General features: G+C 40.0%; 2 protein-coding genes across 5 annotated transcripts in view; one reads left to right on the forward strand and one right to left on the reverse strand.

Annotated features, from left to right (window-relative positions):
* Positions 1-11,105, forward strand: part of LOC308388332 (calcium-activated potassium channel subunit alpha-1a) — a 149,547-nt gene extending 138,442 nt beyond the window's left edge. For 2 of the 4 annotated variants that reach the window (XM_080868965.1, XM_080868966.1), the window contains 4 exons: positions 342-460; positions 1,184-1,408; positions 2,488-2,516; positions 6,636-11,105. In XM_080868965.1, coding sequence (XP_080725091.1) covers positions 342-460; positions 1,184-1,408; positions 2,488-2,516; positions 6,636-6,787 — 525 coding nt within the window. In that variant the 3' untranslated portion in view covers positions 6,788-11,105. Of the gene's footprint in view, positions 1-341; positions 461-1,183; positions 2,290-2,487; positions 2,517-6,635 lie in introns of those variants that run through there. The other 2 variants (XM_080868964.1, XM_080868963.1) reach the window with 2 other exon arrangements.
* Positions 11,106-24,445: 13,340 nt separating this feature from the next.
* The window catches only part of lrmda (leucine rich melanocyte differentiation associated), a 207,581-nt gene continuing 205,767 nt past the window's right edge, over positions 24,446-26,259 (reverse strand). Inside the window, exon 7 of the mRNA XM_080869785.1 lies at positions 24,446-24,959. Coding sequence (XP_080725911.1) covers positions 24,880-24,959 — 80 coding nt within the window. The 3' untranslated portion in view covers positions 24,446-24,879. The remainder of the gene's footprint in view (positions 24,960-26,259) is intronic.

Below are 26,259 nucleotides of genomic sequence, written 5' to 3' on the forward strand. Positions count from 1 at the left end.
CCTTAGTGGGTGGAAAGGGAAGATCGCTTTGAAGAGAACAATGAACCAACATGGTGTTGGTTCTAATTGGTTCCAACCTTGTTTTTAACAGGTTTTCTTAATCTTGTGAACTATGAGTAATGAAGTTTTTTTTGTTTTGTTTTTTTCTTGGATGAACTCTGGCATAATTTTACAACACTGCCAGTTTTTATTGCAGTCTCCTCTGCCAAAAGTTGGTGTTTACTGGCAAGCAAAAGACTGGTACAGAGCGCATGAATCTCACAACTTAACAATTGCATTTATTGTCCTAACCTGACTGACCTAACACACAATCATGGTTTCTTTGTTCTGTTGTTCACCAGGATGGCGGCTGCTACGGAGATTTATTCTGCAAAGCACTGAAGACATACAACATGCTGTGTTTCGGAATCTACAGATTAAGAGATGCACATCTCGGTGCACCAAGCCAATGTACAAAACGGTATGATACAAGCTTTTGCTCATTGACAAAATGAATATCTTGATGTAATAGAATGAATGATTACGCTTGTAGACTCCAGAGTACTGTTGTATACAGAGGCATTTGTATTAAACTCAGTGACTACAAGGTGTTCAGGTCTTGTGACTGCATAGCAAGCCCAAATCATCACCACTCCACCACCGTGCTTGACAGTTCGTCGATGTCTTTGTGCTCATATTCTGGTATCCTGCATCCCTTCCAAATGAGCCATTTTTATTCAGTCTTTTTCTAATTGTGCAGTCATGAACTTTAACATTTAAAACACTAGCTAGAGCCTGTAGAGTCTGAGATGTAGCTCTTGGGTTTTATGCAATTTTATGTCAGAGTTTCTCTGATCGTTTTCTCTGATCTTGGGGTGAATTTGCTGGGAGCTCCACTCCTGGGAAGATTGTGCTATTGTGTTAACATTTACCTGAATGCTCCAGACTGCAAACTGCCAAAACCCATGCTTTTACAGAGTTGATCACGCTTGCTGATTTTCAGTTGCATTTGATTAGAAGCGCCTGGCTGCTACTTATTAATTTAATCCCTCTAGAAAAGGTAAGGGTGTACTTAGAGGCCTGTGGAAACTTTATTTTTAACATGACTTTTATGTTTAATTTTTAAATGTTGCAGTAAATGCTTTGCCGCTCTTTCATTGATGTATCTGAGTCTTATCGTCTGTAACATGTGTTTTCCGGCTAGGTATGTGATCACAAACCCTCCATACGAATTTGAACTGGTGCCCACCGACCTGATCTTCTGCCTAATGCAGTTCGACCACAACGCCGGCCAGTCCCGGACAAGTTTGTCCCACTCTTCCCACTCCTCCCATTCCTCCAGCAAAAAGAGCTCATCCGTGCACTCCATCCCCCCATCGAACCGGCAGAACCGCAGCAGCAAGACCCGGGAGTCCCGCGAAAAACAGAAGTACGCATACGCACATGTCCTGCAATCTGCCTGATTAGTGTTTTATACCCAACCTGTACAGTATGCTATAGGTGTGTGCGTGCGTGTGTGTGTGTTTGTGTGTGTAGACGGTGATGACACATGCACTGATGATTACTGTGTATTATGTGTTTGTGCTTTGCGTCCATGCCCTGTGTTTGTGTGTTTTGTTCATAATCATCTGCATGTGGTCTTCACTCTGACATCACTGCAGTCATAACATGGCATAAGCAAAATGGTAAACTCACTTTGTGGAGAACTGGGTTCATTTATTTGCCTCAAAGACTCGAGCCTCTTTTGTAAACAGTAAGGCCATTTGTTTGGATTAAACGGCCATTGTGGTTGGAAAGAAGATTACAGTAAAAAGCCCCAACCACAACTCACTTTCAATATGTTGTTTGGTCTACCTGTTGTATTTGTCTTAATAGTTAGTTGTTTTGTGTTTATCTTGTAGTATTTGTGGAGTAAGTAACTGTTATGTGTTGGATATTTGTGCACATGATCAGCACACCTGGATCATGGATGTAACGTACTGTGATTCGGCTACTGTAGCTGATATTTATTATTAAGTTGACATTACAGATACTCATAAGATCATCCCTCATTAGCAGTGTTGATATTTTGTTAATCATGGTGCATCTGTACTGCTTTATTGCATGTCCATGTTGGTAGCCCTTTTGAGCAGGCTATTATTTCCTGTACTTTATTATTCACTTATAAGATTATTTTCAAATTTGGTGAAATATTTTTGACAATACTTGGTGTTTATTCCATATTTTCTCCCAAAAATGAGCGTAATTTTCTTTTGACTTGGGAGAATAAAGTCATTTTTGAAGCGTGACATATTCTAAAAGCATGCAGATTTGTTACAATCGTACTCCAGAGCTGTTAAGGAGTAAAGGAAAAGTCCTGAATACATCTTGAAACGTAGATGTATTATATCAACCGAATGCTGTAATGACAACATGTACGCATAAGATAGACTGGTAGCCATTTGTTAGTTGTGTATTAACTGTAAATACGCCTCACTTACAGTAGATTACTTACCTCTCTTTCTGAAGTGCAACAAGGATGAATAGAATGGGCCAAGGTATGCAAGTTAACGATTCTGCATGACTTAGCAACCTTTTTACCTGGGGTTCTGATCATAACTATGTCCTCTGTGGATATTGTTATGATGAGGGGAGTTTGTTTTATTTCTTACGTTCTTCAGACGTTAAGTAAACCATGCCTCAGTTTAAGTTTTGCTTTCATCTGGAAAGCAAAATGTCTGCTGCTGCTCCTGCCTCCCTGCCATGATCAGGACCATTTCCACACTGCATGAGGTTGAGACAACCCCTACACCTTACCACCCCACCCCACCCTGCCCCACCCTGCCCTCCCCCTCCTTTGTGCCTCTACCTCAGTTATTTATTTCATGATATGATTTTTTTTCCTCTCTCCTACAGACAAAATCATCTTCCACATTTTTTTCTCATTATCTATCATGCCTTCTTACGGTTTATTTGAACTTGAGATGGTTTGCATTGTGTGAGAGGTCTGTGTGTTTGCGCATCTTCCCTCCTATTGAATGCTATGAGACGACTGTAGCAGACTTTCAGATGTAAAATTTATCCTCTCATTTAGCACAGCAACTATGTTATTATAACAGCATCAGCATGTACCGCAGAGCAACTACGTGTTGTAATACTGTACATACATGTACCATAGCTCACATGTAGGTCAGACTGATTCAAATCCCCCTGATGCAGCCAAATTGCTTACTTCTTCACAGAACTTTAAGAAAGTGTGTCCAGCCCTGTGCCATCGGTCACACTGCAAAAGTGGGAGGTGTGACCAATTTAGAGTTTAAATTGAAGGGGGAATATGAGTCTGTAAGTCTCCTCCTTGTAACCCTGCACGCCTGATATGGTGGTTTGAGGCGACATCACTAAGTTCACCGTATCAGCAGTAGACTCCGGAGAGAGATGGCAGACATCTTGCTTCACCTCAGGCACAATTCTACACATCAAATGTCTTTGCTGTAACACACAGCCCTGCAGCCTCAAGCTTGCTGACACACACACACACACTCAAGCCCACACAAATGAATCTCTGCACATGCAGTCCTGCATGTAGACGAGCACTTTCACACACGCACACACACACGCACGGATGCGTGCACAGGGTGTGCTCCACATCGCAAAGTTAAAATTTGATATTACAACTTCACCCAAAAGGAAGTGACATCTTGAATGGCGTTGCAGTCGCCTGTGAAGTGCTGGGAGTGAGTTTACAAACTTCTGACAGCTGGCATACACACTTCCCTTTCCTCAGAAACACTGCTCTCATAGCCTACTTAAACATGAAGAGATTCTCTCCTAGATGACACATCCAACCCTCTCAAATCTCCTTCCTGCTCTCATGCTGACAGTGATTTTAAGAGCTCACTCCGAAATGCGACTGTTTAGGGTATGGTGCACTTTTTAAAATTATTAGCTAAACAACCAGATCACCCAAATCGCAAAAGACACATTTTCTATAATTCCACTATCGGTAAATGGTCCTACAAAAAGTTCTGGTTTTATTGCATGGTATCTATTTCTTTGATTTCTGCGACCATCCAAATACAACACAAGTGAATAGAATTTCACAGCACTAACAATTTAGAGTTTACCACAAAAGGCACATTTTCCTGTCGATATTTGAAAAGATTAATTAAATTCAGTGTTCACAAGTACAAAGTACTGGTTCAGTTGTGGATCATCCTCTGGTTACCTGTTATTCTGTCAATCCTAATCCACTATTATTTGTTTGTTTTTCCAGAGGAGATGAGCTATTTATTTGGTTTTCGTTTAGTTGGAGTAATTCAGGTTTATTGTGTGTGCTGAAAATGTTCAGATGCTGCATCTGAAAAGCACAGACAGTGGGACCTCTCTGGATAATAACAGTTTAATAACAGAACCCCAGTTTTACCAAACAAGAAATACTGCATCCCTGCTCACAGCTAGGACCTTTTACCTCTTTTCCACCAATGTAGTGCTGGTGCAGAACCAGTCCTCTCCTTTACCTTTTGAAATCCTGCTCAATTTTTAAGTGGCTTAATGGTAGAACATGGCATAGCTTCAAGTAGCAAACGCTTGGGTAACATCCATTTGAAAAAAGCTTTAATAGATGGCTGCCCCTCCCTGAGCCTGGTTCTGTCTGAGGTTTCTTCCTGTTAAAAAGGGAGTTTTTCCTTCCCACTGTTGCCAAAGTGCTTGCTCATAGGAGGTCATATTATTGTTGGATTTTTCTCTGTATGTATCATTGTAGGGTCTACCTTACAATATAAAGCGCCTTGAGGTGACTGTTGTTGTGATTTGGCGCTGTATAAAGAAAATTAAACTGAATTGAATTGAAAATTGAATTAATAAGAAAAATCTGCAAACTGTATCTATGATTCGGTGAGATGCTTTTGCTTCACTGATGTTTGCTTCACTGATGTTTGATGGTTCCATCTTATATACCAGCACATTTGTGCACACATGTGCTTATGCCACTTTTTACATGAAAAAGCAATGAACCAGTTCAAGGGGACATGCTCATCAGCTAGCAACTTGTCATTCACAAGTTAGCCCATTTCTCAGTCAGGTCCTTGCACATTGCATTCAGTTTCACTACATGAAGAACAGGTTTCATAAGGGGACTAATTTAATCATTGTGTTAAATCTCAGTGCTAAAATCTGTCTTTTAAACTATGATCAGTAGGGTTAGGGTTGGTACCTTTTATATCATCTTTTATACTATTATCATGAGTGTGGCCAATCTTTGATGAGCAAGCTGTGTAGCAGAAAAACAGAATGCAAAAATTTAAAAAAGCAAAAAACAAATAACCGGTTAAATATTTTAAAAATAATTTTCTTTGGTTTCTTTTTGTTTTCTAAACTTGATTTCACGCTTAAAAAAAATCGGGACACAGACTTACTAAAAGCTATGTTGCATTCCCTCTTCTTTTAATACTCTAATCCTTCATTTTTCTGGGTGTGAACTGAGGAGATTCTGCTGCTTTCAAGGCAAAATGTTTCCTCATTTTTGCTTATATTGAATTTCAGCTTTTAAATAATTCATCATAATCCACTATTGTTGTTAAGGGAAATTATCAAATATTTTCAATGGGTGATGGGACAGGCCGACAGGAAGGCCAGTTTAGTACAGATGGAGAGATGCTTTTTTGTTCCCTTCCGAACTTTTTTCTTAGCACCAGCACTTAATATTTTGTCTTTATTACTTTTATGTAAATAATGTTTAAATGACTTGCAAATTTATGTATATATTATTTATAGTGTGTGTATATATTTTACACACCATATTTCTTAGAATGGTAAATGAGCCCCTGTAAAAATGTGTCAAATGTGTATTCTTGTAAATGGCAATGCATCTACATAGTTTTAATGATAATACCAAGATTTCTAAATCTATTGCTATACTTTAATATTGTAAAGGCTTGATATTTAAATTCACCCAGATTTTTTTTCCTTTAATTGAAAAAAAAAAAGTCCCACATTTGCTTCCACTCACACTGCCCTTGGCAATTTGAGGGTATTTATGTTGAATTTGAATCCACCCGTTCCACATCTTGAGTCTGGCTGGTCAGAGGAATACACTCATTGGAGGTTTTATACAGACTATTTCTTTGCTATAAAGAGATTCTTAAAAAAATAGTCTTTATTTAGACTAATTTTTAAGAATTGACAACACAGAGTCAACTGACATTGACTCTGTATTGTGGTGACAGCAGAAATCTCTGGAATGGATGTCTCAAAATCTGGAAATAAAACCAAAACTATCCAAAAACAGGAGAAATGGTTTAAAAACAAACAAACATTGTTTTCTGTTTTGTAATTTGGGTGAGCAGATCCTGAAATATGCTTTAGTATGTACTGTATAGCATACTAGTCTGTTCTTCTTTTTTCTTTTGTCTTATCAGTCTTCCCACAATTAATTAGAAATCTGATATAACATACCCACATAAATACAAAGTCAGTTATGGACAATGCCACCATATCAACTTCAGATTGTCTCAGGTCACCAGAAACCAAACTGAAAGTGGACCTTGCGTACGACAAAGAATGCCATGCAAATCTTAATCTCACTTAAACTGAGGCAGTATGGTTGTAACTAAACCAGCATTGCATACTTTTTCTAACTAAACCATTGTTTTCTTCCTCTCTCACGTTTTCCCCTTTAGAAAAGAAATGGTTTACAGATGAACCAGAAAATGCCTACCCAAGGAACATTCAGATCAAGCCCATGAGCACTCACATGGCCAACCAAGTCAACCAATACAAATCCACTAGTAGTCTGATTCCACCAATCAGAGAAGTTGAAGATGAATGCTGAACACCAGGCTTTCTTGCTGACTCACCAGACATCTGTACGCTCTTTACGAAAGAGATTGGAAGAGATCACCAAAGGAGGGATGATGATGATGATGATGATGATGATGACAGAGGTGGTGAAGATTGACACATTTCTCCTCACTCATTCTTCTAATTGAGGGTTGGACAGGAACCCAGACTGGGAAGGGACCTCCTATGTGTATATGTTTAATGTTACTTCCATGCTCTTGGACATTTGTTTTATTTATTTATGCGTCCATAGAAATGTACATAATGACAATCAAATAAGGATTGTACAGCTCCTTCCCTCTAGCACTTTTTGGAATTATTTTGAGAGTTGATGGGAAAAAAAAGAAAGAAGAGTACTTCCTGTAATTCTTTGCAATAGTTCACCTCTTCATGTGACCAGACTCCATGGCTGAAGTGACTGGTTATTGGAGGATGAGGGTTGCAGCGATAAACTGATCATATCATCTCCCAAAGATTAACTCAGTTGCGTCAAACCGGCTGGGTTCATCGCCGTCATATCTCCCGTCTGCTTCTGTTCTATTTGCACTAAAACTGAACAAGTTTCTTTCCACAGAACAACTGGAAACATCAACACCCCCCCACCTCCCCACGCCACCTCTGAGTAAAGAGTCATTGAGGAGATGACGGAGGAAGGGCTGCTCGGCTTTGGAGGCATACTAATTTTGTTCTCAGTTTGTTACTCATCGTGTCATTGCTTTAAGGTTTTGCTGTTTCACCTTGACTCGCCATGTAGAGTGAGATCAATCCAGGCCTGAAAACAAAAAACAAAAAAAAAAGGATATCAAATATTGCAAATTGGTAATCTAAAAACTCAAGACAATGGTGCAGTGTTGGTGCATGCTGGCTGGAAGGAGAGCCCGAGTCTTCTGCTGATATGTCAGATACCTGTGCTTGAGCCCAGTAGATATCGCGGTTAATCAGCCTGAATACATGAAAAGGATAAAAAAAAACAACAACAACAACAAAAACCTGTTCTGTCCTTCATGCATTCAGGTTTATGTATAAACTGTGTGTATGTGTGTGTCGTATTACAGCCACTTGTCCTTCTGATGCTGCACTGTCACTCCCCACCAACACTGATTTGTATGTGATGAAGCACCTTTGAGGGAACAGCATGTTTGAAAAGAAAAAAAAAGAGTCATAATAGACACAAACAGTAGTAGATCATAAATCACTTGGATATTCTAACAAAGGCATTGAGTTGCATCCAAAACCAAACCAAAATAGCCAACTATGATTGAGCGTATCTAACATGAACAGCAGCTGCATGGCGTTATAACTGTAACAGCACTGGGACCACTCAGCAAAGTGGTGTATTGCCTGTAACATAAAGTTAATATATGAGGAAAGAAATGCCACATATTGCGTAATAGTGGGCATCAGTGGGTCCTCCTTTGATCGGAGCAACTGCCTGGCACGGGGTTGGCACAGAGGCAGTAAAGAGCTTGGATGTTCTCTGTTGCCAGCCCAGATGTCGCACGCCAAGCTGCTGTGTTCAGTCCTCGAACACGAGGAAATGCTCAAGCATAGTTGGTGGAAATGCAACAAATGCCACAGGCATAAGGACAAGGAAGTGGAACGTGCTCGGGTGCAACATGAGTGTATTTTCTGTATGCTAACGCGCCTATATATCCAAATGAGGCTGCTGCATGGATGGAGGATTGACCCGGTAGCCTCGTACTCCTAATGGTCAACCTTGTCCAAGAAAAAAAAAAGTAGTGGGATTTATACATTTCAGCATAATTATTTTATATCCATAAACATAATCAATTTGTACTTATTTTTCTAGTCAAGAGCAAAGTTAAAAGTACTTTAGGAGAAGACTGAATTGATATATTTAATTACAACTACATATCAAAAGATTTTATGTTGGACTGTCACTTTGTCACGTATACTAAAACAAATGATTATTTTTTTAATCACCCTAGCCCCTCTCTGACAGACTGCATCACTCTGGAGCTAACATAGCTTAGACTAGCTTGCATTGTGAAAACATCTTCAGCTTGGCAGCTCAGCTCTGTTGAGTGCTTGTAGAAATAAATTTAGGCTAATCGGAAGCCTCCTTTGGTTGCACAGATGCAGTGTCTACTAAATAATGTGTCTACTACTAAGCGTCCCTTGCTGAGAACATGCATAAAGGGAAGAAAGGCGTAAAGGAGTTGTGTTTTGGGGGAGAGGGTAAATGTACTTAACTAAGCAGTGGATTAGAATGGTTAATAATGACGGGATGAATAGAAAGTTTCTCCCACTGTGTGCAGACCAGAACCGAACGACCTTTATTAGATGACTGTGACCTAAATTAGGTCCCTAGCATGGAGTAGGAGTATGTACACTACCACAAAGTGTGCTGGTATTTTCCACAGAATATGACCGGGAGACGCTGTTTGTTTATTGCAGCGATCCTGCTCTATAGATTGTAAAGAGAACGTCATTCTGAAAATAGAAAACAATTTTGGAAAATGGAAAAGATGATACTGTGCTAAATATGTTTGTGTAAACTCAACCCATGATATAGATGACATTTCTTTCTCAATCAAAATGATCTGAGCCTCAGTGTCCGTCTTTTGGGTGTGGTACAACTATGCTGAAGCCTCATACACATTGTCCTGAAGTGAACTTTTGAACTGTGATTACATCGTTGTCACACATTGTAGCAAATAGGTTTCTTTTTGGAAAAATATGTGAGTAAAATGTACGTATAATTGGGTTGTTAACGCCATACTTTCTAGCCTGAACTTTAAGGAATTAATATTTGGTAACATCGGTCGCTCACTCTACATAAAAATCGACAAACTGATTGTTCTGTTGAGAAAAAAAAAAAAGATGAATATGTATCTCAAAAAAATAAAAGATCTTGGTTTATTGTAGGAATGCGGAGACTATTCAAGTACTGTATGTGGCACATGGATAGGTTAGGCAGAATTTGATCAGCCATCACGAAGATGAAAGGTAGCACCAATTCAGCAATTATCGAAAGACAGGACATCCTTCGTTTTCCTGTTTCTATTACTTTGCTTTGTATCAGGGTTTACATTCCATTTTGTCAGCTCATCATTATCTATCACAAACTGTCACAACTGCTTCTTATTTGTTTACAGAATATTTTTGAGGCACTTAAACATAGCAAAGTGGTACATGCTGCAAACCGGCATAAACTCGAAAAGTAATGCACCATTTACTTTCATTATACTTGATTACTGTGCTTTTTTTTTTTTTTTAGACCTGAACCCTCATTGCACAACTCATTCAGGCTGGCATTACTCACAACACTGGACTGAGATGTCTCTCCTTCCTACATCTTTTCAGATGTTCTTTGCATTGTATACCTCTAAAGTTTTTGGAGTGTTTTTTTTTTTTAAGTGCCATGAAGAGTTCAGTTGAGCAGGCATCCTTCAGTCATTCAGGGACACAGGCTTCCTTTAAGGGAGTCCACGTGTTTTCCACTGTGAGAATAAAGTCTTGTACTGACATGGAGAACATCCAAGCCATCAATGCCTCCATGCCAGTATAGTGCCAGGCAGTGCAGGAGGTCAAGAGGAGGGCCCATATTAAGTCCCACTAAAGCGAAAAGTGGCATACAGGAGGCCCGAGGGGCTGATGGGGCAGATGGATACAAGCTTCAGTCAATAAATCACACATGTCCTATCTGCCACATGCTTTGTTAAAGGTTAGCAGGTTGTGTCATACAGTGTAATGAGATATGGATGACTGAAAGATGCACAGATGTGTTGTTATCCACTGAACAAATCAAAAGACTGACGCGTCATATGTTACTGTTACAGTATGTTGCATTAATTTTGTTAATCTATTTTTTTGCTGTAAAGGATGGAAATAGAAACTTATTTGCTGGGAAATGTACTAGATATATAATAGAACATAAAATACTTATGGGGATAGGAGGTGGGTCTCAAGTCTTAATAATACATGAAAACTGCATTCAGCATTTTCTTTTAAAGAAAACTTGCTTTTTTTGGCTGCCTATCAGTTCAGGAAGAATTCAAGATATTGCTCTTGTTTATCACAGATAGGATTTCTTAGTACATCATCATTGCAGCAAACGGAAGTTTGACACAGCAGTCTAATTAGTTTGGATGCGTTCAAGATGTGATGGATAAATGGATTATTTGATGGTGCTGAGTTGATCTACCTGACTCTGTCAAATATAATCTGCTGATAAATATACTGTCTTGTACAAAAAAAATGTACATAGATTGTACATGGTTTCTTTTTGTATTTTTTCTCAAATTAAAATGGATGTATTTGTGTTCTAAACCTGGACATTCTCCTAATTGTTTAGAAAAATTCCAGCTACAAACAGCAGTTCTCAGTTATGAACTATACAATTATATATTTGGAATGACCATAAATAGAAAGTGATACAGTACATACACAACTATTACATGTAGTTTATACTTGTAAACAATGTCCATACGTTAAATAATGTTATACACTTGCGAACACTTTATTAGGTACACCTTGGTAGTGCTCGGCCACCTTTTGCCTTCAGTACTGTTTTAACTCTTCATAGCATAGATTTAGATCCTATGTGAACTGTAGCCTCAATTTCCTGTTCTTAGTTAACAAGAGTGGTACCCATTGTTGTCTTCTGCTAGTGGAGCCCATCTGCTTCAGGGTTCAACATGTTGAGCATTTGGAGACACTCTTCTCCATAGCTTGGTTGCTGTGTGTGGGTATTTGAGATACTGTTGCCTTCCTATCAGTTTGAAGCAGTCCGGACATTTTTCTCTGACCTTCTCTGACAAGGCATTTTCTTCCAGAGAACTGCTGCTTGGACCATTCTCAGAGGTAGTTATTTGGGAAATTCCCAGTAGATCAAGAGTTTCTGAAATATTCAAAATAGTCTGTCCAGCACTAACAACCGTATTGTGTTCAAAGTCACTTAAATCACCTGTTTGTCCCCATTCTGATGCCCGGTTTGAACTTCAACAAGTCATCTTGACCATGTGTAGATACACAGGTTCAATTTGATTGTCTGATTAAATTCTGTGTTAACAAGCAGTTAAACCAGTTTGTCAGGTGTACCTAACAAAGGAGCTGCTGAGTTTATTTTAGTAGCAGGCTCAGAAACTCAGCTAGCCTGCTTCATCGGGTCTGTGTTGGGGTGTTTTGATCTGATTTAAGCAATAATCGACAGATAACATAAGCAAACATCCCTCAAAATTTTTACCATATATTAATTAATCTTTGGCTCTTTTCCACAATGTGTCTTTTGCTTCTCCTCCTTTAGTCTGGTTCTGCTGGAAGTTTCTTCCTGTTACCACCGTCACTAAGCATTTGCTCATCAGCATCTGATTGTTGGGGCTTTCTGTCTGTTACTGCAGAGTCTTTACCTTACATTATAAAGCTTCTGGAGGTGATTGAAAGTGCTTTCTATTAGATACACCGAAATCTCGTATTTGTCTGATAGGTGTCCATTCTGTGCAGTGTTTGCACAACTCTGTTTGCAAATGAAAAAAAATGCTCAGACCAAACCAACATCACTCCAGCCAACAACATGGAGCGTTCATGTTCGTGCACAACATCAAATATGACCACCATCAGTCTACCCACATGCCAAATTATCTCTCTAAACATGTACAGTACAGTTGAAAAAGACCCAGCCCCTGACCTTGACCATGAACAGGAGACACCTGAGATGAATACAAACTGTATTTTACCAATCCTCACCCTGCCGAGGGGTCGGTGACCCTGCCGTCCAAGTCCCACCACCAATCGCGTATCCTCTGAGTCTGGCATTAGTCTTGATTTACGTTTACTGACACGCTATTAGCTGCTCCATCACTTTCACCTGTCACACTGTCAATCAATGAGGATCCACACAGTGATGGGTGGGAATAGCATTCTGTCCACAGTAGCTCGTATATCTCCGCCAGGACAGTGACAGTGGATGAGTAAAGGACATCATACCAGGTATCTCGCTGTGCTGTCATGTCAGCGCTGTGGATGTGCGCCACATCAGGATGTGTAGCATCTTAATGTGGATTTGGCTTGCAGATACAGTTATTATAGAAGCGACTGATTTATTGAGGGAGTAATCCTCTTTCTCGCTGTTAGAGCTACGACATGTCAAAGCGAAGCCCGCACCTTGACGAGCATGTCATTAAACAGCGCTAACGTTGGAGGATTTTTAACCTTTCTGTAATGCAGTAATTTTCCAACTCCAATAATCTGTTTAGATATACACTGCAGTGAACACTGTGCTGCCCGTGTCAAGGGTACGGAGATATCTCCCGAGAATCCTTCAAACATCACGAGCAGCACCAATTCTGAGGTGTTATGATGTGTCAGGATGACTTCTCAGACAACGAGCCACTCTTATCTCATAGCTAGAAATCAGTGGACATCTCATAAGTCTCCGAGCCCTGCCCTCCTTCCCCTCCTCCTCCTCCTCCTCAGCTGAAGTGTGCAATTTCACACTCCAACGTCAAACAGGCGGTCAGAAAGAGAACGTATGACCCACCCTGGCATTTGTCCTCATTTCTCTCTCAAATGTGCAAACACTATTACCCTTGGGTTATCTTAAGTGGTGTGGTGAAGAATCCCGGCCTCTCTCCTCTCTTCTCCATGCCAGACACCCAGACATCAAAACACGACGAGCGGTACGGACAGAGCGGGGATAAAAGACAGAGTGAGGCAGGAGGGAAAGCGATGGAAATGGAGCAGATGTTTGTGCGGCTGCTGATTTGTGGCCTGATAAGGGTGCTACACAGGCAGCTGGAATTGATGGCTTGTTAGTGAGGACGGGCCCCTCTGTGAGATGTTTTCAAAATGATTGATTTACAATAAAGTGGCTCCGGGTGTGTGCATGCAGGCAGAACTGATGCAGATCGATCCCGCTGAAATTGATTGATCAGCCATTTAGGTTGGCAGTGTGTTTACTGAACAAAAACGAGCAGGACTCTCCTCCCAGCTCCCCCCTCTCCACCCCCACCCAACTCTCCATAAAGCAGAGGAGAAATGCCACCTCTGGGCCTGTCTCATTTCTCTGGAGGTGGCAGCAAATACAAGCCCTATCAGAATATGAACCATAAAAATGTAATCATACAGTGAGAAATACTGGCATAAACGTTTACGATTGTGTACTTTATTCTCCTATCAACGTGTCCTTCTGTGACTTGGAGATACTATGCCTTTAAAAATAATGACTTACCTGCTCTATGCAAAGGGAGGGAATACTGTTTGCCTTATCTCAGTGTCACATTGAGACTTTCAGAGGGAGGCATAGAAATAACTAATAACAGTGGATTTCAGTAAACAAGCAGCACATTCTCAGCCATACTTAAAGCTGACACACCAGCAACCTTTAGCCTACCTACACTCACATGCCTGTCATACATAATGTAGGACAGCCCTCAAGTGTTAAAGTGCCTCGTATATGGCAATTTTTCCAAACGGCACATACAAGGGTCTCCGTGTACATTTTATAAGGAGTTTTACTGATGGATAAATCACAAGGACAATGTTTACCATGTGACCTCTGTGACTTTTCTTTACTTCCTCTCTGCCAAAACAAACCTCTCCACCAGCCAGCTAAGGACTTAAATCACCTGTCCTCGCACGCCTCATCCTGTTATTTGGATAATTGCCAACAAGAGCAAGCTTTTCCATTCTCAGGACGACGTGTGGTGGCCCCATCATGTTCCTTATTAACAATTTTACACACTTCGTCGCAGCGAGAGGGTGTCAGAATGCCAATAATATTTACCGTCTGGTGTGCGGGCTATTCAAGGGAGGCTGAGTGTTGCTGATTGCCCTGACAGAAGCTGACAGCACCCTGAACCTGAGATCCCTGCAAATAAACTCAGCAGTGTCGTTTTTTTCACCTCCTCCTTCTTTTTAAGGAAGCAGGGTGTGCCTTTAAACGTGAACCAGACGATGGAGCACCACACCGATGCTGTTTATGCTTCTTTTAGCTACTTCTTTTAAACATTCATTGACTAATAGAAGATATATTCATATATCTTTAGATATATATATCATTATCCCCTTGTCATAATGAGCCGTTTAGCAAATCAGTGACCTGCAGGTTTAAAATAATTTTCTAAAAAGAGCTGGAAGGCAAGTGCATGAAACAGCTGTCGTGGGATTATTGAGCCATCTCAGTCAATCCAACCACTGTGTAACAATTTCCATAACATTGACACAAAGGCTGTCAACACCATTTAGAGCTTCTACCTTTTGACCCCTGAACCGTTTAACATCACGGTCAATGTTTTACAGTATCCAAACATCTGGTTATAGTAGGGCACCTCAAACATATCGATATCGATAAGTGTGGCTGCATGTGTGTGTGTGTGTGTGTGTTTGTTTGTGTGACAGAGAAAGAAAAGGAAAAGATCCAAAGACCGAGCCCTGTCCCAATTCTACTGTGATAATAGTTTCCATGACGATGAGGCATGCTCAGCACATCACTTGTGGCCCAGATAAACAGTGATCCTTTACAAAAACAAGAAGGTCATTACAGCAGCTTGTCAAATCAATGCCCAGTGTGTCCAAGTTGATTAAGACATCTCCCCTCAGCTCTGACACTCCGTCAATAGCAGCAGGCGCACAATGCTGTGACGGAGGGGGGTTAGGGGGTTGGGGGTGTTGGTGATAGTCTATGGCGGAGAGAGTGTGTATGTGCGGAAGGGGGGTTGGTGAGGTGGGGGATATTCCAGCTTTCTCCTTCCACACACACACCTACACAAATACACGCACAGTACTCAGATGATTGGAGTGAAATACCCATCAGTCAGGGAGGCGAGGTGGACTAATGATTCCCTGTGCTGCCTATTAGAACTACATGACAACTCAATCCTGCTCACGGAAAGAGAAATGGAGGAGAGAGTTTGTTGGGATGGAAAGTGAGGGGGGGTGAGGCAAGGAAGGGTGAATGAAGGGAACGCAGAAGAGAGAGGAGGAATAGAAAAAGTGACCTTGTAGCGGCATCATTTGAGGCTGAATTAAATTGGCAAGAGCAGCTAATCTTTACCTGGGGGTGATTAACAGAATTAAAGGAGAACAACAAAGGCACAGGGGTTGGCGTTTCTCTTCGTTTTTCCCCGGCTGCCACTGCCATTTGTAATTTGTGTTGAATGTCCTCTTCTGGAAAACTTGGCGAATCTTCCTCTCTAAGCCTGTCATGGATGGTTGGTTTTTCTATCTGACACACAAACAATAACAGACTCAGATATGTGGTTGGCTGTCATTGCATGACGTCCAATGAAATCAAGACTGTGTTGTCAAGTCAGCTTGTTTTTCAGTGTTAAAGACTTGCATTTTGATATTATTAATAATAGACTGGCATACATTTGATTATTTTCTTATTAGGCAAAAGTGGAAAACTTGAGCACTGTTGTCTTCAGCTGTGTACTCGTAGTTCCAAACTTTTCCCTCATTGTAATAAAAGAGGATTATATTAGTAGGAAGTGAATTACTTCAAGTTTAGCCTCTGCACTCAGCATATCTTTTCTCACAGACTAATCAATATGTTTGGAAAGACAGACAAGGTTAGGCCTATCAGCCAGTTTGACACACAGAGAGAAAGCATTGCTGATACCCAAATGCACAGGTTCACAGCTGAAGTTTACCCAGACATAGAAGAGAATCACAACTAATAAACCTTTAGCTCAAGGATACTTGAACCAGCTCTTGTAAATGGATCAATGTTTTGTGCTATTGGCATTTAATCACCATATGCATATCTCAAATAGTGTAGGATTTGTATTGTTTGTTGTGAGAACACCTCAACTTTGCCTGACTCTTACTTCACCTTCATGGCAAAAATGTGTGCGATCCAGAAATAAGAATCTCAGCAACCAGGACAGGAGAGCATTACATTTTTTACAGGTATCCATGATCATGCAGTGATGGAGGTGAACTTGAGCTTTACAAAAGCCCGTGTAAGAACTGCAAAGAATTTGCTCCAACAAGTTGATCAACTGTAGTAAGTGCTTCATAACTCCTTGGAGTTGTGCTTATCAAACAAATGAGAGCAAACTAGAAATAAATTAAACAACCTGCACTTGTAGGAGGAAAAAAAACGAACAGCTGAATGACAGAATGACACTGCAGTGAATAAATATACAACTCCTGCCTTTTTCCTTTTTGGTTCTTGTCTTCTTGAATGTGAGGCTATAGATATGTGATGCATCACAGTATCATGAAACTATATTTGGTGTGGCCAACATAATTTTACAGTTACTTGACTTTTAATCTCGCATTGCTAACTTAATGACCAAATACCTGCAAACTATAATTTCAACCTACTACATGGTTGATGCTAACTGAGAAAAGTCAGCATGCTAACATGCAAAACTAGGACAACAAAAATAGTATATTTAACATGTAGGCTTAATGTTTACTAACAATATGATAGTGGACACATTATTTTAACATAGCAGCTAAGTCATGTCTATCTCACCGATTTAAATTATGTGTGTTTTGTAAGCTTATCTGCGAATTAACATCCCTAGCTAGCTAGCTAAGGGCAGTAGTTAGCTATCAGTAGTTAGCCATCAGAAGTAGCTGTGGCATTGTGCTTTCATTCTAGAATATAATTACTACACATGAATTATTGACATAATGTTTTCTGTCTTTTCATGCAGACATTGGTCTCAACAAAAAACAAATCATCACATTAGTACAGGTATAGTTTCTAAGCTGTAGTGCCTCTTCACCTCACTGTACAATACCTTGTGCAATACTTTTTGTAAATAGTCAACAGTGCAATAGACTCAATACTTGAAATGTGCAATTCACTTGTATTTTTATTTTTTATTCCTATTTATTCTATTTATCCCCTTCGTATATTTTATTTATATTTGTCTCTGTATTTATATATATATATATATATATATATATATATATAACAATTCTGTAACTGTAACTTCGGTCGTTGCTGTGCTTTTTTTTGGAAGTCGAATTTCCCAGAGGAACCCACCCGAGGGATTAATAAAGTTCTATCTAATCTAATCTAATCTAATTGGTAAAATTTGTTAAATGGATTGATCTCTGGTTGCTGTAATGGTGCTAGCCTGTTATTGTGTGGATATGTTTTTGTACATTCTTTTTGATTTATTTTAAAAATGTTTATGAAAAATGATTACCAAAATTAACTTTAACCCCTCCTTAAATGATTTATTTGATTTGACTAAATCTCTCAGTATGATTAGGATTTGGTTAGTTTGTAGTTTGGTATATTCAACCGTTTTAGCATTTTTATCACTGTTCTTTAAATGTGCTTCCTTTAAAAAATAATTAAAAAATCATTAAATTAACTTATTAGAAATGGTTAGTTGAAATAAAACATTAATAAAAACAAAATAAATAAATAGAAATCTACATATTGGCAATCCAAAAAGAAGAAAAAGAAAAACATGGGCTACTTAAAACCTGAGCTCCCAGCTACTGACCACCATTATTGTTTCCATAAAAGCAAGACTGGCTGCAGTAAATAGTGCCTCACCTCCAGAGTATTCATGATTCAAGGATTTCATTTGTGCTACGCCATACCCCAAGGAGGCTGGCTGGATCTCCATGTCTTTAAGACTCACCCACAAACGGATTTCCCTCACCTTTTCCTCACAATTACTCACAGCCGTGTGTCAAAATTCGACTGCCTCTGTATATCACTGTCATCGGCCAAGGCCAAGTCGAGCCATTTTAGAGGCTGCCCTCCAGAGGACCCCAGAGATAGGCTAAGAGTGCCGCAGGAAATACCACAGAGTCTGACATACAGCACGGCACACTTGTCCCTCAGGTCACACCACCGTGGGTCCCATAATATGTGTATTCATATGTAATGTATGAGCATTGTTTACAGTTCAAAACACGTTCATGGGAAATAACCCTCCCCCCAAAAAATCAAAATCTGAGAGAATAATTCCTGCATCCATCCGAAGCAGCCATTTGAGTGAAAGAGCATGATGCCACGGATACTGTAGGTACACATCACTTCATTGTACAGTACACTGCTTGTTTAAGTATTCTCTTGTGCCTCAATGGAGTCATACAGAATTGGCCATGTGAGAAAACCAGCCATTTCTCCTGGGGGCTTTTTTTTTTCCTGGTTCCTTTTCACGTCCACTTGTTAGATAAACACAGACGCGATTCAACACAATCAGCACTTCCACCCTCGGGACCTGATAGAAGAAGTAAATGCCAATATTTCCAGGAATTTCCTTTGCAATGTTTGATTGTTCTATTCAAGCATGTAAGGTCTAGCATCTCAAATGAGCATAGGCGCAGAACTCTAGACACATTGAAGTGATTGTTGTCTGCCAAAAAGATTGTTATTGGCCAGTTCATGTGCATATCATACTCATTTTATCTCAATCAAACAGCCATAACATGTAGGGGAAAATACTTTTATTCTCATCTGTTATAATAGCAAAGATGTGTCTTTGTGACATTTTAATATTATTTGTAATTGCATATAATAAACCAAAAAGCATCTTTCTTCTAAAGTATAATTATCAACGACAATAATGTAACTATAGGGGATACTATATGTAGTACTACTTATTTCTTGATGTTAGACAGTATCTGTTTATGTCTTTATTTGGGCTGCCAGTTTGTGGAAACTAGGTTGTAATAACCATATAAAACAAGGTTATTACACTCTGGTTTCCAAATAATTTGGAACTCCCATTTATTATTCAAATTTCAAGTGAGGATGTAATGCATTGAACCAAGCCTGCAAGCATGTAAAATCAATGGCAATGATGCTTTGTGTCATACAATGTACAGCTGTAGAGCCCTGGGGTGTGAACATTAAAATGCAAACTTTACATGCCCCTCTGCCATACTAGTGTGTATAATTACTGTATGTTTTCTGCCAAATCAATGTGTTTTTTTTGTTTTTGTTTTAATGATGCAGAAAAAAAAGTGAAAGTGTCTGATCAAATATTTATCTGATTACATGTGGCCGATTGTATTAAATGTGTTATTGTTAATCAAAAAAACCAAACAAATAGAGCGCCTAAGAACGAGGAACAAAGACTCCAAATTTTGCTCCAAAAATTGCATCAAACGATGAATCACTTCAAAACAAACACGAAACAGAAACACGTTGCGTTGTTGTCGTACAATATTTAGCACGACACTGACAGCGATTAATATTCATGAGGCTGCGACTTTGCAGACCCTCAGGATAGTTAAATTAATTATGCTAACAGGGTCATTTAACTGCTTTATTCAAAGCAAAGCAATTCTCGTGCAATAAGTGACACAATAATTACACACAATCTAACGAGAGGACAGTGACAAGTGGAGGAGCGACACGCTCATCTTCATAAAGTACAAAGAAGACATTTACACAGCAGCGCAAAACAAACACAAAACAGAAGTAAAATCCATACAGGCGAGATGAAAGAATAACTAAAGCCGGCTAACAGTTTTACATCCACGGCAGCACTTTCTCTCTCAGAGTAGTAAATTTGATTTGTTACTATGTGTTATTATTTGGAATTATTCATTTTCTCTGTCAGTGCACATTGAGGGGTAATAGAAATGCCAGCAAGGTGGCTGATTTACTTATTAAAATTTTCATCTCAAGGCTTGAGAGGCATGATTGGAGTCTGTAAGAGTAACGGGAAATCATGCATTATGTAGGCGAATTTGACACGACCTTGAGACTTCTGAGCGCAGACCATATATTACCATCAGAGCGACCTTCCCATCCCGAAGATACATCTGATGTGTTTAAGGCTGTTTTACAATGCATTAGGAGGGCTTTACATGTGCTGAGCTCACTTTATTTGCTCATACATTTCACAGGAAGAGTTTAGTGTCAGGCTGATGGGGACCGTTCACAGTGACTGAGTCACTTGTCGAGACAAATGAGCCCGCGGAAACAGGCCGAGGCGTTGGATAATAAGCATTTCAAAGCAAATTCCCGCTTTCCCACTTTTACTTCCCTCCAATATACAGCACATTTACTATTCACTGAACCCATGTGGATTCCAGCTCATCAAGTATTCACGCTTACTGCAATTGATTGACCTGCATCTTGAAGACAGAATAGATATGATTTTTCCCACCAAGCTATGGGGCGTCAGGATCAATATTCTCACTGTTGGTTAAGCTTTTGCAACCTTTAAAATATCAACTCCAATCGATCTCTCTCACATAATTGCCTACATTTTCAAATCAAGTCTCCCACCCCCCACGCCCCGTTTTGTACATGCCAGTGACATTTGAAATGCCTCACCAGTCCTGCCACACGACCTGTTACCTAAGCTAAAGGGCACAAAACACATTTATTAGCATATTACATTTATTGCTCTGTCCACCTTGTTCTGCTTTTCACCCCTGTGCTATAAACATGTGAGAGAGCAAGGCCATGTTATATTTCCATATAAAAAGCCCCATAATTATGGGGGGATGGTTGTTCCCCTTATCAGAAGGAATGATAAGGGAGTACCAAGCCCTTTGAAAGAACGGGGTCCATTTTGATATAATTGGCAGTGGAATTATTTATGACATTAATTGCCACATTATCGACTGGCTGTCAGCTCCTGTGTCAGTCTGTCCATCTTTCTTAGCAGAAAGAGCCAGCTCAGCCTGGTGCCCACTGACAAGCTAATTACTACAGCACAACCCTGAGTGACAAATGTTACTCATCTAAGACCGGCCCGGAAATAAGGGCCACTCTCCCGCCCCCCCCCTTTCAGCTCCTCTGGCTCAAGTGAGACAGCAGTGTGCTGCCAGATGTCTTCAGTAGCAGGAGGGAAGGGGTTTGCATGTCAGACACAGACAGAGAAAAAGTGGGGTAGAAAAGGAAAAAGGGGGGAAAGAGATTTCTAGAGCCAGGAGGACAGTTAAATCTAAATCTCACCCCATCCTGTCTGCTGCTCTATCAGTGGCCACTTGTCACTCATACAGACAAGTCCTTTTTCCTTTCTCCGCCTCCTTGTAAATTTGCATTAGCTCATGCCAATCAGTCATCAGGCTGTGAGCTGATATCTAGTGATGGGGCGATTGGTCCTTAGTTTTCTTGACAGCAAGGCACACACTCGTGTGCCTTTGGGGAGGAGAATTGCGCTGTGCCAACAATGTAGGAAAAATCTGAGCTCATACAATATGCAAATACATTTTAATATACCTACAGTCTGAAAGCCTTCCAATATTGTGCAACAGTTGCTGTGAAAGTATGTACAGTATTATTGAAGACTGTGCAAAAGGATGAACTTAAATTAAACTTTCTCATATTAAATAAGGATACAGGAAGAGCTATCACATCGTCATCTGTATTTGTGGCTATTAAGAGCACATCAAAACTCAAGCAAAAAGAGCAGTTACTTGGAATACTTATAATAGGCCCAAATCAAGTTTTATTTATTTTTTTTACAAAATGCACGTGCCGTATTGTTAGTATTAAGGTTTCATTGTGTAACGTTTCCTTTCTAGTACAAAAACAGCAAAAATTGTCTACGCAAACTGTGCACAAAGACCCAGATGATGCTCACGCAGATATGGATTCACATAAAAATATGCACATTCAGAGTTACACTTCCTATGCGTGTGCCTACGCACAGACACACACATGCACACTGCGGCTAGTAGAGGAGCCTGCAGGGCCACTATAGCAGAATGTCACTGATCTGCTGTGATGAAGTGGCGTGCCATTTGTTCAGCCAAGAAGTTCCCAAGGAGCAGCCTCAGTGACAGAGCCGAGGGTCAAGGAGGGCACCGCCTACAGGTAGATCTGTGCCTCATACCTTAATTAATCTACTGTCCGTGATGCCAAGCATCCCATTCATCCCACCGCATGCACAAAGGCACACGTCAAGCATATGTCAACCCAATCTGGCACTCCCTGCCCACCCCATAATGCAGTTTGTGTTGGTGTGGCAGCTCGGGATGCATCCCTGACGAGGATGGGAAGTGACACGCACCAAACTCGGTGTGTCCCCCAGCCAGCTCCGGTGGCTCGGGGCCTGTCAATTCCAGCTCCGTCAGTGGCACTGGCTCAATGGCAGTGCCTGTGACACATGTCACAAAGTTTTAAATGTCTGCTCTTTTCAGCAGGATGGCTGGGCGTGCGCCGCAGCCAGGGGAAGGATGACATTTTGTGTCGTGCGGGGGGAACTTGTTGTGGCTCCCCTCTTCCTGCCTCCTCCGGCTGTCAGCCCCAGTTTCCTCTCTGAACATATCAAAACACAGACAAATAAACCTTGTCATTTTGAAACGCCAGCACTAGTGACCAGGCTCCTGAACGGCATGTCATCTGGAATATGGTCACACAGTCCTGTTGAAAGTTGTGAAGTGAACGAGCAAGCAGACACACACACACACACACACACACACACACACACACACACACACACACACACACACACACACACACACACACACACAATTGTATACTAGTGCAAATGTTTAAGCTAATAGAAATATGAGACGAACTGAAAGAGACACAGTGAACAAACATTGCATCAGGCTATCTCTGACCTTTTCTTCATCCGTTTGTGGATGAGTGACACACTGTACTGAAGCTCAACATGGTTTCTTTCAAGTCCCAAATAAATAAAGCCTCTATCTCATCACTGTGGTTTATTCACCTCCATCACTTCTAAAGTGTAAGTAATCAAGCCTTATGATTTGATGACAGATGAGTTTTGTCAGTCACTGACATCTTTAATAAGCTTTATGCAGGAAAAAAATATCTATGTGATGGACAGTTCCTCATTAGGAAACAGTTTAAAGTGCCGGCAGAGGGAACTAAATGCGAAAGCATCATAGTACCTTAAACTCCACATCAAATTGACAAGAGACATGTGTTAGTTCAACCCATTTAATTAAATCCTGTTAATACAATTTCACATCAGATCAGATTTATCACATCCTTTACATTAAAATTTCAATTTGTTGCCTCAGAAATTTGACCTGCTGCTGTGAGAGGGCATTAAACGGATCAATACAACAATGGTAAGCCACAACAATTATAAAGAGAATAACAAAATGTAAACATTTCTCATGCAGCAACACTGGTTATTACATTGGCTTGGATATTCTGAAAATTGTAAAGCAATAAAAGAGAGCAACATTTCAGACATGAACCTGGAAAGAGAAATTAAAGCTGGTGCTGGAATGTTTTATTTTTATGATTAAGCTGCATTTCGTTTGGCTTCTTTTGCTTCAAACAAAAAAAAATGTGCACACTGTAGAAGAAACTCACCGAATCTTCTCAGTTATCCGATTTTCGACTTTCAAGAAGAAATTTTCTCTTTTTTAGACACCAAAAGTTCCAAAAGATAAAAATAACCAAATAAAAATCACATGAGCACAAAAAACCCTACTCCCCTGAAAAAAAATAAAATTCTGCCTCAAACTAAACAAGACACACTGATCATGCCTTGGGTGTCGACTGCAAATCACAGCAATGTTTAATGAAGCTGTAGAAACGCTGTTCTGTCAAAGCCTTGTCTTAATGTTTTAAAGAAGATGTGAGTGTGTGTAAGCGAATGATACACACGGTGAAAGAGATGAGTCCGTGTCAGGCCCCAGGTGTGTGACCATAACCTCTTCACCCTTGATTAGTGGTGGTAGTGGACAAGTGATCCATCATGGCTGTCAAGGAAGAGGACGCAATTGGCTGGGTATGTTTGTCACTGACTCTGTGTGTGTGTGTGTGTGTGTGTGTGTGTGTGTGTGTGTGTGTGTGTGTGTGTGTGTGTGTGTGTGTGTGTGTGAGAGAGAGAGGCTTGTGCTCTTGTGTTTGTGTTTTGAGTCTCGAGTTTTGCAGTTGCAAATGCTTAGAGGCAATCATGTCATTCAGAGTGTCATCTCCGGCTGAGCTGCATGCAGGGAAGCAGAAGCAAAAGAGGCTCTAACTATGGGGCTGCAATATGATCTTTAAAAACAAGGAAACCTTCCTTTTATATAGGAACATATATTCAAGGAATTTAAATCTTTTCTTTTCCAGATCAGGTGATTAGGTGAACCAAATATCACCACTGGATTCAATAAATAAGACTGACTTGATCCTCCCGTCCTTCTGTTAGCATCTGCTGCCTTCCATGTCCGTCTCTTAGTCTACGGTTGAGCGGCTGTCCATCAGAGCTGATCGTTTCTGATGAATCTGTTGCCCTCTGAGTGCTTGCCATAGTAGATGTAGTGACACTTGGCGAACACTCCTAAAAACAGAAAGAGGAGAGTTCAGTCAGTTTGCTTTAGTACCTGTATATACTTTTCACATTGAAATTTCTAACTGGACTGCATTTCCGTAAACATTTTAGTGTCAAAACTAAACAATCAGCAGTTTCTAGGTTGTAGTATAATAACTGCAGTGCATTTGTAGTGTCATTCGCAGATTAACAACAGCAGCTTTCAACCTGTTGGCAAGACCCTCAGAGCACGTCTCTGATGTGGTTTGTTTATAAGAATGACAGGAAACCAAGAAATAGCAAACTTGTAAGTTCATTTTTAATTACATTTAATTCAATTCAATTTGATTTATATTGCACCAAATCACAAAGCAGTCACCTCAAGGTGCACGAAAACCCTAACTATAAAACGATCCCATCTGAACGAGCACTTGGCAACAGTGGGAAGGAAAAACTCCCTTTAAACATGAAGAAACCTCTGGCAGAACCAGGGGTTCTGCTGAATCCAAACTAGGAGCTGGTTCCGCAGAAAAGGGGCCTGAAAGCTGAAGGCTCTGCCTCCCATTCTACTTTGAAATATCATGAAACTATGCAGATGTATTAATATTATTGAAGGCATCTTCAAAATCTAGGTAATAAATTCAGTTTATCTGTTTGACTTTAAAGACACACAAAATAAGCCTGGCTGAGTTTCTAAATGGGAAACACTGAAAGTACACAAAACTGTTTTGTTTACTGTAGTCGTGCAGTTTTAAATGGCAGGACTGAACTGGGTGTGCGTCTCTGCTTCTTGCAGGCGGGTGAAAGAGGCAGTTTCAGAGAGAGACCTGAATATTTGCATTTGCTTCCAATAGATGCAGCATGCAAGTTTAATCAGGAAGGTGTATTTACTGCATTACAGGAACGTATTTAAATAACTCAATGCAGACACAAGATTATTTACTTTATCCTAAGGTTACTTTACTAATTATGGATTAAATTAACTGCAGGATTTAATGATTATTTTCATTACAAATTAAACTTTCTGGCATAAAATGTGAAACATTTCCAAATATTCTTTACATGGGTCTTCCAAATAAGAGGACATCCTGCTTTTCACCGCATTTATGTGCATATATTACTTTTCATTAAGGTATCATATTTATACTTAATCAGCAGTTCTTGTGGATGGAACTACAGTACTAGTCAAAACAAGCTGAACTTCTGTGCTATTATTTCATAGAAGATAGGCAGAATTACTTTATCAAAGAGGTTTACATATATACCTATACATATATCTGTCTATTCTATATTATTAAAACAGTTAATTTAGATATTAGCTATTTAAAAA

The sequence above is a fragment of the Rhamphochromis sp. 'chilingali' genome (assembly GCF_963969265.1).
Source record: "Rhamphochromis sp. 'chilingali' genome assembly, chromosome: 20".
In the NCBI taxonomy this organism is placed as follows: Eukaryota; Metazoa; Chordata; class Actinopteri; order Cichliformes; family Cichlidae; genus Rhamphochromis; species Rhamphochromis sp. 'chilingali'.